We start from the raw sequence: 20149 nt of genomic DNA on the forward strand, positions 1-20149 counted from the left end.
TTGAGCGGCACCTACAGATGCACAGTGGGAGTTGGACACACCGGATAAAAAGAGATAGAGAGAGTAAGAGTGAGCGAGCCAGCGAGCGAGGGAGAGAGCTGTTGATGCTAATCAAGAATATGTTTACTTAATAAGGGAGTCACTGCGTTGCAGGCTTTTGATTAAAATTAATATAGTAAGTAAAGTAATATAGTATTTATGGTATAATAAAAAAATACAGACCTCCAGAAAGAAGTAACGATTAAGGAAAAATGGGACATTTTGTCGATGAACAACGACTAACTGCTGGAAAACTGATAAAGCGAAAGAATAACTTCAACACCTCGTTCTTTTCAAATTCTCTTTAATTTATAATGTTTTTGTTTTTTGTTTTGTTTTTCGCTGCTTTACATAGTATGTGTTCTCAGTATATATGTATACGTATCTAATGGAACCAATTGAACCATTCAAATCATACGCAAGGGGCACGCAACGAAATGATTACAACTTTTTGGCTATGGCTAATTTTCAGTTTTTCCTTTTTTTTGTTTTTTATTTTTTTACAGCTGAGAGGGAGGATAGTGATGCTTGATTCTAATTTCCGTTTTTATTTCTTTCTTTTGAGGAAAACAAATTCATTCACATTTAATTTGTATTCCTTGCTCTAACTTGGCAAAGAGAACTTATGTTTTATGGTTTCTTTTGGGGGTTGTTGTTGTACCTGCATGGAGCTAAAAGCAAATTTGCTTAATTTGCATTTCGTTGGCCTTTAATGGCATTTAATTTTAAATTTAACTCACTTTTCGCTAATTTGTTGTATTCGTTTTCTTTTACGTTTTTTTCTGTGTGTTTTTTTTTGTTTGTTTTTAATCAACTTATGTTTTGTAGCAGTTTTGTTTACCTAATTATTAATCAACAAGAAGAAACGCTCATTATTATGGGCTGCCTGACTCTTCGCACAAGAGAAACAAACACACACAACTAAGTTCAAGAAAAGAATATAGTTTCCTCATTTCTGGTTTACTTCAAGCGGCTACATTTAAAAAATTACAAAAAAAAAACAACACACACTTTCAAAAAACTTCTAATGCGCATTACATTTAACCTAGTCATAAACATCATGCTGTTGTTGTTTAATATTTAATTTATTTCCTTGTTGTTTTTTTTTTTTTTCATTTTAGTTTGGTTTTTAGCTTAAGTAATTGTTTTGGTTTTCGTTCTCTTTACGTTTCGTTTTTAAATAGTTTTCAGAGTTCGCTTTGCACTGCTTTCTTTTAGTTTACTTACAACGCGATGCACTTGCTTCGATTGCTTTCGGTTTTACATTACGCCTTGCCGCGCTGCTTGCATGGTGTCTGTGGTGTGGTGAGTTTGTGAGAGAGAGATAGATAGAGACAGGGAGAGATAGATATATCTATAGAGAGAGAGAGAGAGAGAGAGAGAGAGACAGGGGACTGACTGGAGCTAGGCGACAGAGAGGGATAGAGACAGAGAGAGAGAGAGGGCGAGTTTTTGTCGGATAAATTTGTATAAATTTTATATATATGTATATATATATATATATATATATATATATATATTCGTAGAGAAAGGCACAGATGAAATTATCATATAATTAAATTTGTTCCTCCTTCGCTTTCGCCCGAATCCGTTTTTTTCATTTTTGCTAAGTTTGATTTTAAAGTTTATCTAAACTGGATAGCTCCTATTCTTCTTTACCTCCTACCTTCCCTTCCTTCGTTTCCTTTTCGTTTCATTTCATTTCGTTTTTTGTTTTTCCTACAGTAACAGTAACAGTGTGTACAAAGAGTGTAAAATTGTTGTCCTTTCTTTCCTTGTCCCAGGGGTTTCCTTTTTTGAAAAATTAGCTTAGATCATGTTTTTTAAAAAATTGACAGTGTTAAGTTAGTGTTAATCTTAATCTAGATCAGTGCTCGACACCAGCTCGGCACACGATGTGGGGAAAAAAGAACCCGAAATTTTCCGCATGCCTGCAGGATATAGGGATGTATGCCGACCACTGATCTAAATCTATATATAATCCTTGTCTTGTTTTACTTTGTTTTCTATTTCCTCTTAGCTGACGCATGCTGCATTCAAGTGCCTAGAAATACTCTCTATTGTAATTCGTTGATAGTTCCATATATACACTTTATATAGTCATTAAATATTAATCTTTAAGTTTCTACTATTTCTCTGGGTTTTGTTTTTTATAAATGCTACCTTTTTAAGTTCATCCTTTTCATGTTCAAGTTCAAGTATTCATTTTTATAATCTGAGAATTATACTGTGTTTATATATATATATATTAAAAAAAAAAAACAACTTCTTGAACTCCTTGGCCTTGGCACTGATTTTGTGGGGTCAGGGGATCTAGAGTCTGGAGATTTTGGAAGCCTTTGGTGAGAGATAGAGATAGACAGATAGTGTGAGAGAGAGAGGTGAGCAAAGATTGTCGACCAGATCGTAATAGCTATCTGTACGGGTGTTCCAGTATTTCTGTGTGTTTAAGTACCTAAGTAAATTCGTTTGCACAAGGTCCATGTTCTGCCCCCCCAAATACCGCATTTCCGGCGCCAAGAACGCCATTTTGTTTTCTCATTTTTAGATTAGATTAGGTACGATCTTATGAGCTACAGTTTTTCTATTGCTTATCAATTCTGCTTTCTGTTTTATACTTTCTGCTTTCTCTCTTCTGATTTCTGCTTCTGCTTTAGGGTTTTCTCCTACATAAAATACACTCAAATACATATGCATACATACAGGCCTCCTATATATACAGATCGTGTTCCGGTGTATCGTATATAAACGGTTTAAACTTTAAGAGCTAATCACAGAGTTGATGATTCTTTGTTCACAAATTTCCATCATGTTTTTTGTATGTATGCAGTATCGCTATAAGTACCATATATATATATATATATATATATATATATATATGTATTTATGTATGTATATTTATCTGTATATATGTAAATCGCATATAACACTTGTATATAATCATCATCGACATCGTTTTTTTGTTGTTTTTGGTAATCTCGGCTGCTACTTGAAACGGAAAACACTCTAATCAACTTGAAACTTAGCTAATCTGCCACCTGACTTCGTATAGTTTTTTGTTCTTATAAGTTCTGGTTTGTTAAAGTTATGAAAACCATAGGATTGCACTAAAAACAGTTGTCAATTTAGCTTACTTGCATATCTTTACTTATGCTTTTACGTTTTACTTTTTACTTTTACAATTCTTTCATTTTATTTTCCGTTTTTTTTCTTTCTGGCTAAGAGTAGTTTTACCATTTATCGTTTTAAGTTGTATTTGCTATCAATTGAACATTACATGTGTTTATTTTCCTTTTCTCCATGCTCTTTTATCGTCTATTACCTATAATTTTAGTTGTTGTTTCATTCTCTTGAAAGCTCCCTAAAGTATTTTCCTAATGTGTGTGTGTGTGTGTGGTGGGAGCCAGGACTGGGATTCCCCCCAGCCTGGACTACATACATTACATACATATTTATAGTTTTCAAGGACAGTGGAAGTGTATATATATATATATATATCTAGGATCTAGTCCATGGAGGACTGCGGCGACTTGACCAACAGTAGCTCCTTGTAGTCACTGTCCCTGTCCTCCGTCTCATTGTCCTGCTGCTCCCGCTGGTCCATGCGCCGGCGCTCGCTGATGATCCGCAGGATGTCTGCCGAATCGGATTTGCTCAATCCGGACACCTCCGAAGGCGGCGGCTTGGCATCGTTAATGTCCAACGAGGCGCTGCCAATGGCAGCCACCGAACCGGAAACGGAACCCGAGCCGGATCCCGAACCTGCAGATCCAGCCACGGGTAGCAGCAGTGAGCTCTCGTCCATGTCAGCATCCTCGTCGAGGGCCTGTTGCTTGAAGAGCTGCTTGGTGCTGCCGCTGCGGCTGCGCGGCGGCATGGACCGGGGCACGGACAGGAGGAGGCTGCTCCGCATGCAACCCTGATCGACGGACTGCGACCAGCCAAAGGGTCGTCGTGGGGCCAAGGGCATGGGCATAGGCATCGGTATGGGCATCGTTGATGGCAATGGCAGCTCCATGGGCATTGTTATGGCCATCGGAGGAGGCGTGGGAGTGGGCGTGGCCAGAGACTGGGTCGGAGGCAGTGGCAGTGGCAATGGCAGGGGCAGCGGTGTGACCGGTGTGGCCACCAGCGAGCTAACCACGGCCAGGGTCTCGCTCTCCGAGGTGTTGTCCAGATGTCCCACATCCGCGCTGCGCACACTGCGTATGTCGTAGGGTACCGCGGACTGCACACCGCCGTCCGACGACTCGAGGCTCTCGAAGATGGTGCCGCGCCTATAGTCGAGGGCGTCTCCGCCCCAGGGCAGCGAGTCGCAGCTGGTGCGCTTGGCCTCCAGGTTGCGTCGTCGGATGGCCTGCTCGTCCAGCGAGCGCTCCTTGGACAGCACGCCGCGCTTGCGGAAGCCGGCGGCCGCGGAGGCGCGACGCCCGCGGCGGCGACTATCCAGCGGCGGCAATGGGAGGCCGGCACCGCCACCAGCCGGCAGTTCGCCCGTTCCACCTCCCGTCGCCGTCGCTGGGCCGCCGAAGGGCTCACCCAACCGGGCGCCGAGCGCCTGAGGCGTCAGCGTGCCGCCCATCTCGGCCAGACTCAGGCCGAGGACAGTCTGTGGCTGGTTGAAGTATTGAACGGTTTGGCGACGGGCTCCAGCTCCAGTACCCGCTCCCGTTCCGGTGCCGACAGCAGTCGCTCCCGCTGCCTGGTTGATATTCGTGGCCGCTGAGCTGGTCAGGCTCGAGCTGGGATTGGCGCCCACCAGTGATGAGGCTGGGAACTTTTTGTCCAACGATGGTGTACTGTAGATAAAGTTCTTGGGGAGCGACTTGACCTTGGCTAGGGGACGCGGGGGAGCGGCCGCCTTGGATTGCGCCTCCGCCAGCTGCTGGCACAGCTTCTGCTCTTGGGCGAACTCCTGTTCGCGCACCAGCTCGCGCTCGAGCTCCACCTCCATGTCGAGCTCGTCTTCCATTTGCTTGTGGCTCTCCTCGAGGTGTTTCATCAGTACAGCCACGACGACGTTCACTAACACGAATTGCGCCATTAGCACGAATATCACAAAGAATATGGGAGCAATAACCGAGCTGACGCAGCAATTGCGTACACAATCGGCCGCGTCATCGCAATTATCCCTCAGCGTGTCCTTCATGATGCCGTTCCAATTGTCGCCAGTCGCTACGCGAAACAATGTGAGGAAAGCCATGCCAAAGTTGGCGAAGTGCGCGTGCTCGCCGAGCCCCTGGCACGGTATCTCATCGGAGCACTCGAGTCGCCCGAATAGCTCCACGCCCAGCGCTGCAAAGATGAAGAACAGCAGGAAAAAGAGTAATCCCAGATTGCCCACCTGGGGCAATGCCTGCATCACGGTATCCAGCAGTGCCCGTATGCCCTTGGCCATCTTGAGCAGCTTGAGGACACGAGCAATGCGCATCACGCGCATCACCCGTATGATGGTCGGGTTAATGGGTATAATCTTGGTCTCCAGCTCCTCGAGCACGATGCCCACGATGGAGAGCAGAACGATGCCCACGTCCAGCTGGTTCCAGCGGTCCTTGAGATACAGCTTCCAGCCGAGGGCCACCAGTTTCATGTTTGCCTCCAGTATGAATACCGCCGTAAAGAAGTAATTGAAGATCTTCAGGGCATACTTCAATGGATTGGGCATCCGATAGTATTCCATGGCCATGGTGACCACATTCAGACCGATGACAGCGGCAATGGCCAAATCAAAGTACTTGGACGTGACCACATTGTGAACGAACATCCGGGTGGGCGTATAGTTGGTATAATATGGTGGCTCATGCATTCGCCGGCGCTTCTTCTCCATTTGCAATGCCCGCTTGGCCGCCCGCCGGATCTTCTCCTCCTTCTCCTGCTCCTCGCGACACCGATGGAAATTCTCCACCACAACGCCCACGAACATGTTCAGGACAAAGAAGCCCACCAGCAGGATGAAGGCAATGAAGTAGAGCAGTCGCCACTCGTTGTAATTGACAATCGGTTGCTGATCAACGCCAACGGCATCCAGTCCAGTGTACATGATGTTTACCCAGCCGTCGCGGGAGCTAAGGACGAACAAGGACATTAGCGCCTTGCCCAGATCGTCAAAGTTGTATTTCCGGTTCGTCCAAACGTTGCCAGGGATGCGACGGCATTCGTCCGCATTGCGCACACCCTTGATATTCTCGCCCTCGCAGTAGTAGAAGGTGCCCTTGAATAGCTGCACGCCCAGGATCCCAAAGATGATGAAGAAGGTGCAGCAGATCAGGACGATGTTGCCGATGGGACGCAGGGACGATAAGAGCGTTTGCACGACTAGTTTCAGACCCGGGGCGCGGTTGATCACCCGCAGCGGCCGCAAGGATCGGAGTAGTCGAAACACCTGCAAGGATACGCACGTTCCCCAATGCAGAGAACGGAAGAAGAAGAGGGAGGAAGAAACGAGAAAGAAATGACAGTTTCCTGTCTTTAATTATTTGTGCTTTACAGTGGTTCGTGCATCGGCTATAGCGGATATCCGTTTGCACTGCTTGCGCGCCCAGGACGAAGCCAAGCAGCGCCACTGGGCAACATGTAGTAAGCATGAAAGCAAGAGTAGCAACGGTGAAAGGTGATTAAGTTAATTTGTTACATTTTATTAATTTCAAATCAGTGTTACAACAGCTTCAAAATGATCTCTAAAAGAAAGATAAATCAACTGTAAATATTAAATGCAAATAGAAATCAGGTTTCAAAATAAAACTTTGCATGAGAACTAAAGCACAAAACAGGTGAGCTTTATTACAAAATAAAACAAAAGCAAAATTGATAATGAAACCAACTTTCATTTTCAAAACAACAAGAAAGTTATGGTCAACATTGCCTGAACAACAAAGCAAGGCCAAGTGAACTGGAATACTGACAATTCAAAATGAAGATGAGTATAAAGCGAATGGATTTTGGGGTATCATTTTAAATATATAATTTTATATTAACTATAGATGAGTAGGTTTTTATTTTGGGGTAGGCTTGGACTGACACTGGCTCTGGGATAGATATAGGGGTATGACACTAACTAAGATAACTACTGACCACATGAAATCTTTGAAATTGAAGGCTGAAAGAATTATAGTTGGAAAGGAAGTTTGTATTTAAATTTAGGGCCTTATTTTATATAGCATCAAGTGTCATATCCCTATCAACATTATTGGAATGAAGGTAACAAATAACTATTTACAATTACGCAATGAAGGCGAGTTCAACAGGATACTTAAATTTTGAGGGGGATTCTATATAAAATTTGTATACAAGTTTTTTTTTTAAGGGGTAAGAATTGGGGATTTTCTACACACACAGAATAAATGGTGAACGCAAATTGGATTTTTGTTTTGCATTTGTTTTTGCTGATTTAACGCATATGTCAGCGGAAATTTACCTGAAGGTTTCAGATCGATATACAATATATATATTTATATAGAAATAGAGAGAGAGACCCGATTTAGATAGGAAACCAAAACGAAAGAGTTTTCGGAAAGTGTTTCATCACAAAACGTATGTGTGGATGTGTGTGTGTTTATGTGTGTATATGTATAAGAGAGATAGCACATTGAAAGACAAAGAATGCCAATCAGCAGAGAAAGAGAGATAGAAGACAGAGACCAGAGATAGATAGAGAGAGAAAGAGGGAGAGGAAGAGCTCTAGGGCGAAAGAAAGCGAGCAGTTTCGATTTCGGCTGTTGGGCTTATCGATAGACAGAGCGATAGCGATAGCAAATATAGCTTTTCTGATCCGCGTGCGCAGCGCAGCAGCCATATTATCACACATATCAGTTATATTCTATATATAATGGGCGTGGTCGGATCTGGGCGTGGTTCTTGGCAGTAGCAGTAGCTGTTCTGGCTGATTTTGATGGTCTGCGCTGGTGGTAAATCGCTTGTAATCTGAAGATCGACTGCTGCTGCGATTAGATACCTGTCCCGGTGCCGTACTTACCCTTAAAATCCCAAATATCCTTGGACTCGATTCGCTAATCAGGGACATTAACAAATCAATTATGGAAATGGTAACCAAAGATCCGTCCATTATATTCCAGCCGGAGGTGAAGTAGGCATCGTGGCCATAAAACATGCCAGTGGCCACCACCTAAACGGATATACATGTATATTAGTCTTAATAAAACAAAAGGATTTATCTGAGAGACAGAATCCAGACCTTGATGAACATTTCGACGGTGAAGACAACGGTGAACACGTAATTGGCTGTGGCCAGGAACAATCTTTCGGTGCTGGTTGGAGGGATGTTTGGTCTTTCCATCGCCAAGGTGATGCAGTTGAGCGCAATAAAGAGCAGGACCACGTTGTCGAACCACTTTTGGTTGACGAACCACGTACAGATTTGCCGGAACCTGCAGCCCATCGAGAACAGAGAGAGAGATGAGAGTAATGGGAGCAAGGTGAGAAAGTTCAATCAGGAAGGAGAGATGTAAAAAACACCTAAAGGACGTACTTCCAAACAAAGTTCGAAATTGAATTTTCCGCTCGGGGGGAAAGCGAACGGAAAACTGAGAGCAGAAGAGATTAGCTAAAGGGTTTAATCTTTGATTTTAAATATGTATCTCAAAGATACTTGGGAGAAAGAGAGATGTATCTCAGAGGAAGTTAGGAGAAACAGAAATCTATCTTTAAGATAGGTGGAAAAGGGAATTGTATCTCAAAGTAATCACACTTGGAGACTTAAAGAGTTTGGGAGGGAGCTTAGAAGCTTCTAAGACGCCCTTAAAGCCAGTTTAAATCATTATCTCATTTGTATTTTCAAGTATTACACGATCCGTTCTATGTTATATTCCAGTAACTGAAAGACCCACCTATTGTCCTCGGGGAATATGTATAGCGAGTAGTCCTCGCGCTCGGTGGTAAAATGCTTTGGCGTGAGCTGCTCGATGAGCATTCTCAGTTTCGAGACTCGCTCGCCACCATGTGGCACCATGGAAATGGAATGTGGCTGCATCGCCAGCTGCTGCTGCTGATCCTTGGACAAGCGGTGGCCGCCGGATTGCTGATACTGCTGTTGCTGTTGCTGCTGCTGCTGCGGACTTGCCGAGGAGAAGGAGTCCTGCCGTTGCTGGAGCAGCTGCTGCTGGTGGAGCTGCTGCAGCTGCTGCAGTTCCTTCTCCTCGAGCCGCTTCTTCAGATTGTAGTGACTGATGGAGTTCTTGCGTTTATCCCGCGCCTCCATATACTGCTGCAGCATGTTGTCCGGATCATTGAGATTGCCATACGACTTGTTCCACTTGTCTAGGTCCATCTTGGAGTTCGTGTATGACAATGACTTTCGATTGGCCTCCAGATTGTGTAGATTCAAATGCGAGGTCTTGCTGAATGCCAGCTCAATGGAGCTCATCCGACGCTGTCCCGATCCGGGTCTCAGTTTGGGCGGCTGATTGAGGTTCTGGTAAACCTGTGAGTTGAAGATGCAGGCCGAGGCGCGCCGGCTGCCAGCTCCGTAGGCCCCGACGGGGCCGCTGCCGATGCTCAGAGTGTTGGACAGCCGACGGATTGAGTTCTGGGGACTCAGACGGTTGGTCTCCTTGGCACCCAGGACCGACGAGGAGGAGGTGCCCGCCATTGCCATGCTGCCGCTGCGCAACAGGCAGCTATTGTCGCTGCCATTATTCAGATGGTGATGATGATGAGGATGCTGCTGCTGCTGATGCTCCTCCTCCTCCTCCTGCATCTGGGCCTGGCCATCTTCGAGGGTCGAGGATGTGCCAGGCTGTGGGCGACGCTTCTTAGAGCTGCTACGACGGAAGCGCTGCTTAAAGCTGCCACTGCCAGTAGACAGCTGTTGCGGGGCAGGCGGCGGAGCCAGAGGCAGGCGCTCGCTTGAGGAACTGCCGCTGGTGGAAGCTCCAGTGCCACCGGAGCAGGGACTCGGGCCCACGCTCACATCGTTGAGACTGTGGCTCTGACTCTGCGCCTCCGCCGTGGACGAGATGGTGGGCACATAGATGGGCGCGGCAGCCGCCGTCGATCTGGAGCTCTTTGAGATATCATCGATGATCACACTGTGCATGCTGGTCGAGCTGCAGGCTCCGCTGCCTCCCGCTCCGGAGCCCACGCCCATACCCATGCCCATGCCCATACCCAGCTGGCTGGCATTCAGTATGTTTAGGGGCTTGTGGGCCAGCACCGGTGACGGCGGGATGAGATCGATGGAGGGTATGCCCTCGTCCAGACTGCGCTGGCCGCCACTAAAGATATTTGGCGGTCTCAGCAGCGTGGGAGATGGCGGTGGCTGCGGCTGTGTGTGTGAAAGGAATACATTAGCAAAGAGCATAAGGGACACAAAGGACTGCAGGACTTACCTCAACGTCGCCCCACTGACGGAAGCTCATGCCCGGCTCCAGGGTGGTGCTGGGCGAATCCTGCGGCGTGGCCGCCGTGGTGGTTATAATCGGCGGATCCCGCACCAGTCGCATCTTGGAGAGACGCGATGCACCGGACTCACTGCGCCGGTCCTTGATGGAGTATGTCTGTGTGCAACGACAGGTGGTGTTGGTGGTTTCACGTGTCAAGTGTATATGTTTAGGATGGGGCACCCATGGAGTGCTGCGCTCTGTTTCGGCTCTTACCTTTTTGAGGCCGCCGCGCGACTTTCCATGAGCACCTTCCTCTAGCGGGCCCAGCTTGCCACCCGCCTCTCTGTCCCGGTCTCGATCACGGTCTCGATCCCGATCCCGATCTCGATCCCTGTCCCGCTCCCTCTCGCCAGCGGAGGCGGCCGGAGGCGTAGCAGATGAGGCGGGCAGTTCGTTGATCTGATAATCCTGGCTGGGCTGCAGCAGGCGCTGGCGGTGCACGTTGCTCTTGGCCTCGATTATCAGCTCCGCGGAGTCCTGCAGCTGGGGGACGGTACCGGAAGAATACAACTCTGGCCGCTCGCAGGCATACACTCACACCCACACACACACACACTCAAAGGCATGCAGCATGCAACACATACAGACACACACTCAGGCTCACTGGAGGAGAGCAGGAGGAGGAGAAGGATCCCCGCCTGCAGCACCACTTACCTTGCGCACATCCTCCGCCGAGCGCCAGCGGTTGCGCACCTCATAGTAACTGTCATTGGTGGTCGAGGAGTCGGCCTCGCTCCGGGACTCATCGTACATACCATCGCTGTAGTTCTCGGCCAGCGTCTCCTCGCGCAGTTTCTTAACCAACTCGCGCTGTTCGCGCTCGCGACGTTCATTTCGCTGAGGGAATCAAAATTTCAAAATTAGACTTTCTCGTCAACGCGACGTGGATCTTGGAACGTGGATGGTCTTGGTCGTAGTCTTGGTCTAGGTGGGTCTTGGGCGGATGGACGGATGTTAGCCAGTAGCGTGGACGTAATCGTAAACGTAAACGTAAACGTGGACGTGGACGTGGACGTGGACATGGACCCTTCATTGCTGGCTTCCTAGGTCCGGTATCACGATGGATTGGTTTGGAGGGTAACGGAGACGCGACTCTTGCCATGCTTCATATTGTGATATTGATGGTTATAGTTTACCAAATAAGTTAGTATATCTATCAATAGTCTCGTGAAAAAATAAAAAATGTATGCAAAATTACGGAAAGATTCTTTTTGTTAACGAGGTTAATGGTACGTATACGTTATATTCTATGTTGGTTGCTGAAATATTCCGTAAACGTAATTTTATCATAACTCGGTCAAAAATGCATTAATTTTCAATCGGAAACCTGTTCTGCGCAAATTTTAAATATTTTAACAAATCTGCATACTAAATTTTTAAGTTCACAAAAATTAAATTTTTTGTCAATTTTTAAAAATTTTAACGATGTAACCCCTTGTAAAATTTTCAAAATTTGGAAAAATTTAAATTTTGTCCTCACATAGCTAGATCGATTCTCCTGTTTATGCTGATCAAGAATATATATGGTTTATAGGGTCGGAAATGATTCCTTCATTGATTTTTAAGCCTCTGACTGAAACTATAATCCTCTTCAAGGGTGTAAAAATGATAAATTAATTAAAATTATAATCTCCTCAAGCGGTATGAAAATGATAAATGAAAAAATATCCCAGTTATAAAATAAATCGCTAAAAGTAACGCTATTTTTAAATATTTAATGGCAAGAGTATCCTGGGTAATGCAATGATACGTATACGTGATATTCGATGTTTGTTGCTGAAATATTACGTATACGTAATTTTTGTATTGGGTTCCAAAGTTTAAAAAATCCATAACTAAGCCAAAAATGCATTAATTTTAATTCAGAAAGCTGTTCTGTGTTAGTTTTTGATAGGTTAATAAATCCGCATACTCAAAAAAAAAATCCAAATTTTTGTCAATTCTGGAAAATTTTAACGATTTAACCCCTTATAAAATTTAAAAAAAAAAAAAAAAAATGGTTAAAAATTTTTTTTACCGAACACGGCCAGAAAGATTCGGCTGTTAATGCTGATCAAGAATATATATGATTTATAGGGTCGGAAATGATTCCTTTGCCTTCTATTAGGCTTCTGACTGAAAATATAATACTCAGAAAGTGCAAAAATATAGGTATATATTATGCGTCTAAATAATGATCCCCAATATCTTCAATATCAAATTTCTGAAGCATGGCACGTGTATAAAATCAATACGTATTAATTTCTAGAGTAGAATCAAATGAATTCTTTTGATATATTTATTTATTTACTTTTTAATTTTAAATAAAATGCGCGACCAGTCTAGGAGGGTATTTGAGGGGGACCAGGCATGGGACAGGGGGATTGTTGTTTGTTGGCAAAACTCTACCTCTGAACTGAATCCCTCAACCAAAATGGCCACCAATAAATTAAAGAGCACATAATTGCCGAATGTCATTAGGGCCACAAAGTACAATGCGGCCCAATGACTTGTCTTTTCCATTCCGTTGAACAGCACGACGTTCCAATCCTCTTGCGTTAGAATCTAAAAACATTTTTGTTGTTTTTTTTTTCGTTTTTTGTTTTTGTTGTTGATTTTTTTGAGTTTTTGTTGGAGTTTTGGAGTTGTAGTAGTAGTAGTTGTTGTTGTTGTTGTTGATCGGTGGCGGTTGCAGTGGCGGGCGGCAAAACGTGGTGCAGATATAACATACATACGCATGGATATACATATGTCGTGAGACACGATATCGATATCGATACATATCGAAAGAAGCGAAAGAAAAAAAAGAACGAAATACGAATAAACAAATTTTGTAATTTTGTCATTGTGGCGTTTAGTGGCAAGTAAAGTAAAGAAACGTAAGGAAAGCAAGTACATAAGGCAAAGTTAATAAGTTTATTTAGAAACACGAAATATGCCAAAAGACAGACAGACAGAGAGAGAGAAAGATATAGAGAGCAGTATAGAGAGATAGAGAGAGAGAGCAAGAGATATAGTAACGGCAAACGGTGTTATATTGCATATATATATTGTGTATATGTAGTGGTCACATATTAGTACCACATACACGTACATATAGCATCATAGGGTGGTTCTCAGTGATCGGGAAACTCTAGGTTTTCAATCACCTTCGGGTTTTCACATTAACTCAGGCGCATACGTGAAATAAGCGGAACTTAAAATATATATTATAAATCCTGAAAGGACTGACACAGGGTGATAAATATAGGTTAGGCCAAGCCGGGTTCCACAAACGAAAGCAAATAATTATATCAGGTGTTTCTGGAGTTCTCTTTATTTCATAATTATTAAAATTTAATTAAGAATGTTTCGAGATATGGACACTACCAGGAACCCCCTTGAAGATATAAGAGAGCTTAGAGATGGCAGACCAAGCTGAACTTGACCTAAAATATATATAGTCCCGGCAGTGGGCTGCTCGAGCCGATTTCAAACAATAATTCGTGGTGTGGCATACATAACATAACACAAAAAGCAAAATAAAAACTAAACCAAAACTCGAAATTAGGACAAAAAACATATACACGCTAGAAGCAAAGCCAAAAGCAAATTATTTACGAGAAGCGGCAAAAAAGTCGCGGACTAAATCAAAGAGCAAAAAATTGGCGCACAAAAAAACTCTTGCATAGAAATTTTTAAAAGAAACTTGAATATTTCATTAAGTTTTCTCTCTGTACACAAGGTGCCAATGGAGTTTTCTATTTCGTTTTTATATTTTTTTTGTTTTTTTTTCTATACAGTACGAATGCGGTTTATAGAAGAAGCAAATTAAATGTATATTCGTTTTGATTTCGGTTTTTTTTTGTTTCTAAACTTTTGTGGCTGTACATTTGTATTGCGCATAAGCAACTTTAAATATATATATATTAATATATGCATAAGTAACGCTTTTTATATAGCTTGCTTAGCAACGGATTGTCAAACTGATTTAGGGCTAGGTGGATGGAGGAAGATAGCAAGAGATATAGGGATTTAAGCAGCAGCAGCGGCAGCAGCAAATTCAGAAAATAAAGACTTTCGTTTCCTTTTCAACAAGCCAACGGAAGCAACAAACAAACAAACAAACAAACAAACGAACGAACGGAAAACTTAAATCAAATATATACATTTTCAATGAGTGTGCAGGGGTTTGTGTGAGTGTGTGTGTGTGTGGGTTGTGTGTGATTTGAAAACAGGTTCGTAAACTGATTCGAAAATTGTTTCGAAAAGCTGAAAGCCAAAAGCCAAAGGCAGAGGCGAGTCAGGGTGAGAATATCCCAAAAAGCATGCAACAAAATTTGGAGCATTGGCGTTGTGAGAGTGTATGTATGTGTGAGAGAAAGGGAGCGAAAGAGACAGACTGAGACGGAAACAGAGCCTGTAACATTATGTTACAGGTACATTTTACATTATTTTTTCTTCTTAGCATTTCGGTATTTTTAGTTTCAGTTCATCTTCAGTTTAATTATTTCAGTAAGAAATAAATAAAAGTATTGTCAATCAAATGACATTGGACTCTGCACCCATATCAATTGTAATCCATTTACATTATATTCTGGGAATCTTGTTTCCTTTTTCCAATGTTCAGGAGATATGGTTCTTGTGTAATGGTTTAAAGCGTGTGTTTGTGTTTAATTCTACTTCTACAATTGCTGGCATCTGAATCGAAACAAAATTGAAAATAAAGTGGAAACAAAGCTGATCAAGAGAGAACTCAAGGAATACAATCAACTGGATAATTGTTTAATACTTAGATAAGGCTAGGATCAGGATAACGAAAGTGAAATCAAATCAAAGAGGACAAGAGGAGAGAGAGAGAGAGAAAAAGAGCAGAAACTAGGAACTGGGAACTTTTGTGGCTATACGTGAGAAATCGTTAAATACTTTGTCATAATCACAAGAATTTCAGAATGGTTTTACAGGTAATATTGTTGTGGCTGTTTGTTTAAAAGTAGTAGTGGGGTATAGTGGGAGCCTTGAGGGAAATGGGGTACTTGGGTTTTTGGGTTCGGTAGTTTATTTGCTGTTTAATTGTTCTTACTTGGAATACTGTGACTGTGGCCCATAATATGTTGTTGAAGTGTTTGCGATCGCACTCGCATTGCGGATGTCGGCTGATTATTTCGGGACACGTGCACTCGCGTTCGAGTCCGGATTCGTCCAAAAATTTACAAAACTTACCGCCAAACAGATACATGCCGAGTATGCTGCAGGTTTATATATATGTTTTATATATACCGTATACATATGTATTTATTTATAGAGTCATAGATGTGTGTCTGTTATCATAGTTCATTAATGGCTATATAAACTGGTTCATAGATATATATATATATATATATATATATAGAGATAGAGAGCTGGGTTCATATATATATATATTATGTAGATATAGTTGCGATTCTTATATTTAAGGATATAAACGAGTGGGTTCAGCTAGAGGTCCCTGTACAGATATATCCAGGTGATTTAATTATTGGCAGAGAGAATCGAGACTATAGTCTCGTCTTCACTGGGATGCCTGGGAATCTTTTGTTCTCGAAGGAGGTTCTGTTCTGTCTGTTTATATACAGAGTGAGATTTATATACACATATTCAGAGAGAGGGGGACCTTTTCTTTATTTTACAATAGGTCGTGGGTCCTTGGAAACTTTCTTTCTGGATGAGTTCTGAACTCACCGGAACTCTACGACGGAGAATCTGTATGTGTGTGTTTGGCATGTACGTATATGATGTGCGTGTGCCTGGGTCTCAGGTTCAGGGGTCTGGGGCTCGAGGGTCAGAGGGGCTTAGTTTACAGTGGGATTCGGTTGGTTATGCACGTTTTGTGTGTCACATGTGTGTTTATGTGTGTGTGCGTGTTTTGAGGAAGAGACAGAGACAAAGAGAGTTCTCTTTTCAGAGGGTTTTGTTGGGCGGAGTTCTATACAACTTAGAGTCTAAAATAGCATATGGACTAAGGATAGATATATTACTTAGACATAGGACATAGAGCAAAGAGTGACAAAAATCAAAGCGTAAGAAGAGCACATGATACAGACAGTGATACAGAGAGAGGGAGAGAGAGAGAGAGTAAAAGAGAGTGACAAACAGTGTGTTCTTTCGGTGGTGTATGCAGAGTGTTCGAGTCAAGGCAGATGCTGGATGCAAAAAAACACAGAGTTCTATATATCTATAGTATACTTAGCTAAACATACATATACATATGTACATCGGATCGATCATGCAAAGCGCAACAAACTCGAACGGAAATGCTTACCTGGTGCAATGTACATCACACAAATTCTTACATTCATACATTCATTGAGCTTATATGGACATGGCTGGTGCGAGGATAGAGCACTCGCTCTAAATACTCAATATATTCACATTCTCAGATGAAAACTTCGTAAACGAACGACATGCGGATGCGCGCTGCTTGCTAAGGAACTTGAAACCAGTAACGATAACGGGAATGGCAACGGTAATGCCAACGGTATAAGGCTAACGCTACTAACACTAACATGGTAAGGCAAAGGTTATTGAGAATCGGCCATCGTTAGTCGGTAATCGATAATTGATAATCGCAACGGTCAACGCATGCATGCCAAATCAAGAGTCTTAATCGAAATGAAGATCAAAGAATACCACACTCAATTAGAGACACACCACAAATTAGTGCGAGCGACGCCTGGCAAATCGAAATGCATATTGTTACCAAATCATAAAATCATAAGCGCTGTGTGGGTGTAAGTGATCCTTGAATCACTCATACACACACATGCGCGCACGCACACAAGTAAATGGTTAGACAGACAGACAGACAGAGACAGAGGGCGAAAGCGACAGTAAGACAGTAAGGGCAATAAAACGTCACGATAGTTATCGATCGAGGCGGAAATCAAACGGTTAATCGAATTGAAACGGAAGCGGAAATCAAAGCGAAACGAAAAATGTAAGACAGAAGGCGGAAGAAAGCAAAATGCTTAACGTATTTCTTCTCGGGGGGATTTATCGGAATTTATCTTTTTTGGTTTTGTTTTCATTTTTGCTTCATATCATTAATCATATAAGTTGCAGATTATGACGTAACATTAGGAGTAGTAGTAGTAGTAGTAGTAGTAGTAGTAGTAGTATAGATATTTATATATATATATATAGGTTTACATAAGGTATAAGGCTGATAGCAATGGGTCTACCTGGAACACTGTGACGAGCGCCCAGAGCAGGCTGTCGAAATTCTTACGATCGCAAATCATCTCTCCGTTAATTTTCTCGCAGAATTTACATCCGAACAGATTCATGCCGAGTATACTAAAGTGATGGTTTGGTTTTGTTGATTTATAATATGATATATATAGATTTTTTGTTTTTTGATTGTTTTTTTTCGATAATTTTTTAAAGATATATTCTTATATTTTTTTGTGTTTTGTTTTTTGGGTTGTGTTAAGCATACAGTTTTAGTTTTTAAGTATTTATTTTATTTTTCGGTTTTCATTTTATTTGATTATTATAGGTTTGGTTTTTAGTAGGTTTTTTATTTTAAATTGTGTGGAGTGTGACAAAGAGAGAAGAGAGAGAGAGAGAGACAAAATATAGAAAGAGAGAGAGATAGTTAAGAAAGAAAGAGACAGAGTGTGAGTGAATGATAGACAGATGGAGAGAGAGAGAGAGAGGTGTTCTTGTAGGCGAGGTGAGCGGCAAACGAATGCTAAAAAGGAAATAAAACACTCAGAAATATGGTGATAGTGATCTCTTCAAGGATCAAGGCTCACCCAAAGGACTGGCATCGGACGACGGAATGGAACGTAATGGAAACGAAACAAGGATACAGTTCCTGTTACAAGGAGAAGCTAAAGCCTGCGATTAATGGGAAAGAATTGGTCCTTTTTCTTCATTTTGTTTTCAGTTTTTTGTATTTTTGGTTTCAGCTTTCAGGATTTGTTTTTAAGGTTTCTCTTTCGAGTTTATTTTAGGGGGATTTATCGAGTTGGTTTATCGGTTGGCGATGTCGACTTCATTTGCGTGTTCAGCTCCATTTACAAGTTTAATTGGTTCATTATCGATTGTTAATACATGTATATTGGATGTGTTGCATGGAGTTATTTATATATATATTTAATATATATATATATCATATATCATATATATATATATAAAGATAGAGTCTGGTTAGATGTTGGTGTATTTGTTTGCTGTTGGCTGTATTTTAATTTTGCTATTCTAACTACACAAACTCGATTACGTTTACTTTACTTTACCAACTATGTAGGCTAGCCAGCTAATGTGTGTGTGTTGTTGTAGCTGTTGTACTGATTATTCATAGGTTGTGTGAGTATATCAATACGAGTAATCATATATATTTATAGGTATATATAGAGATAGAGAGAGAGAGAGAGTACGGGTATATAAGAGGTATATGTATCAAACTGCAGCGACTGCAACTACACAATAAGTAAGCGTACGATCTTTTTATTTTAAAGGGTATTTTTCTTAATATTTATTTTTCCAAATACGTTTGTTTTCTGTTTGTGTGTTTTGGGGTGAGTGTGCGTGTGCCGTGTCAGTGTGTGAGAAGCTCTGAGCAGCAGCAAAAGCCTTTAAGCCTCAAACCAAGCCGAGCTTGTGTGTCTCTGTGTTGGTGTTGCAGTGGCTGTATTGGTTAACGCTAAAAGAAGCTAGGATACACACTTATTTAATTTGAAATGGAATAAAGCGTTTTTTGGCTAACTAACTAAGCTAACTAATTGTTTCTGTGGCTGATATTGGCATAGTTGTGGCGTGGTGTTTGTGTGGAACTCAACTTAACCAAATGAGCATGATACAGATAGAGATACAGATAGAGATAGAGAGCGACAGTGAAAGAGAGACAGCAATAGAGAGTTGAGAGAGTGAGTGTTGGAAAGAGATTTGAAAAGCCAAGAGAAGAACAAATTCCACAAAAATTGATCAGGAAAGGCAGCGACTTGGTCGGTGCTTAAAATTTGATATCAAATCGATTGTAAGCCGAGCGGGAAAGTGTTAGAAAGAGAGTATATTTTGAAAATATAAAGGGGTATAGCATAAGTCCACTCAATTTGTCCGTGTTTCTCAGTTTTAGCGAGTGTGTGTGTGTTCGAAAGAGTAATGCAAAGTGAACGAGCGAGGAGGTGTACGACAACTATCGGCACTTTGAGGGTTTAGAGAGAGATATAAAGAGGGGTTAACAGGATCGGGATAGAGGGGAGAGAGATAGAGAGATCAATATCAAGTGATAAGGGTTCTTGCTGATACGGATACAAGATCGATTGCTTAAAAAGTTACTCAAACAAGTAACGTCATCTAACTACGATTCTTCAAGATTATCCAAACGTTACTCAGAGACAGTCAGTGAGAAAGAGATCAAGATTTAGAGCTTAAGAATAACAGGTGTGTGAGAAAGAAATCATTAATAGATCGCTTATAGAGAGAGAAAGAGTAAGAGAAAGAGAGACATTTAGGCAAATCTTTACTCATATAGGCAATACTCAAGTGGTACGCATTGGACATTAGAAAATAGGATCGTGTCAAAGGAGCACATAAATGAGGGTTGGGAACAAGGGCTCAAGAGATACGTGTCTGTGTGTTTGATAATGTCATGAAAGGGGATTAATGAGGCCGTCTTGGGTTAATCTTTGGTAGGAATATCTTTTTAAGTTAAACCGAGAGATCACTAAGAATGGGGAAAAAATGGGGAAATTTGAGTCTACTTAAAG

General features: G+C 42.2%; 1 protein-coding gene across 17 annotated transcripts in view; it reads right to left on the bottom strand.

Annotated features, from left to right (window-relative positions):
- Positions 1-326: 326 nt before the first annotated feature.
- Ca-alpha1T (Ca[2+]-channel protein alpha[[1]] subunit T) overlaps positions 327-20149 on the bottom strand; it is a 132532-nt gene continuing 112709 nt past the window's right edge. For 9 of the 17 annotated variants that reach the window (XM_086836173.1, XM_086836170.1, XM_086836171.1 and 6 more), the window contains 9 exons: positions 15478-15643; positions 12825-12980; positions 11091-11273; positions 10650-10919; positions 10383-10550; positions 8883-10318; positions 8231-8423; positions 8012-8161; positions 327-6421 (listed from right to left, as the gene is read on the bottom strand). In XM_086836173.1, coding sequence (XP_086692299.1) covers positions 3545-6421; positions 8012-8161; positions 8231-8423; positions 8883-10318; positions 10383-10550; positions 10650-10919; positions 11091-11273; positions 12825-12980; positions 15478-15643 — 5599 coding nt within the window. In that variant the 3' untranslated portion in view covers positions 327-3544. Of the gene's footprint in view, positions 6422-8011; positions 8162-8230; positions 8424-8882; positions 10319-10382; positions 10551-10649; positions 10920-11090; positions 11274-12824; positions 12981-15477; positions 15644-17614; positions 17730-20149 lie in introns of all 17 variants that reach the window. The other 8 variants (XM_086836176.1, XM_086836177.1, XM_086836175.1 and 5 more) reach the window with 3 other exon arrangements.

The sequence above is a fragment of the Drosophila serrata genome, unplaced genomic scaffold (genome assembly GCF_035046125.1).
Source record: "Drosophila serrata isolate PLE 108 unplaced genomic scaffold, ASM3504612v1 contig_276, whole genome shotgun sequence".
Taxonomy (NCBI): domain Eukaryota; kingdom Metazoa; phylum Arthropoda; class Insecta; order Diptera; family Drosophilidae; genus Drosophila; species Drosophila serrata.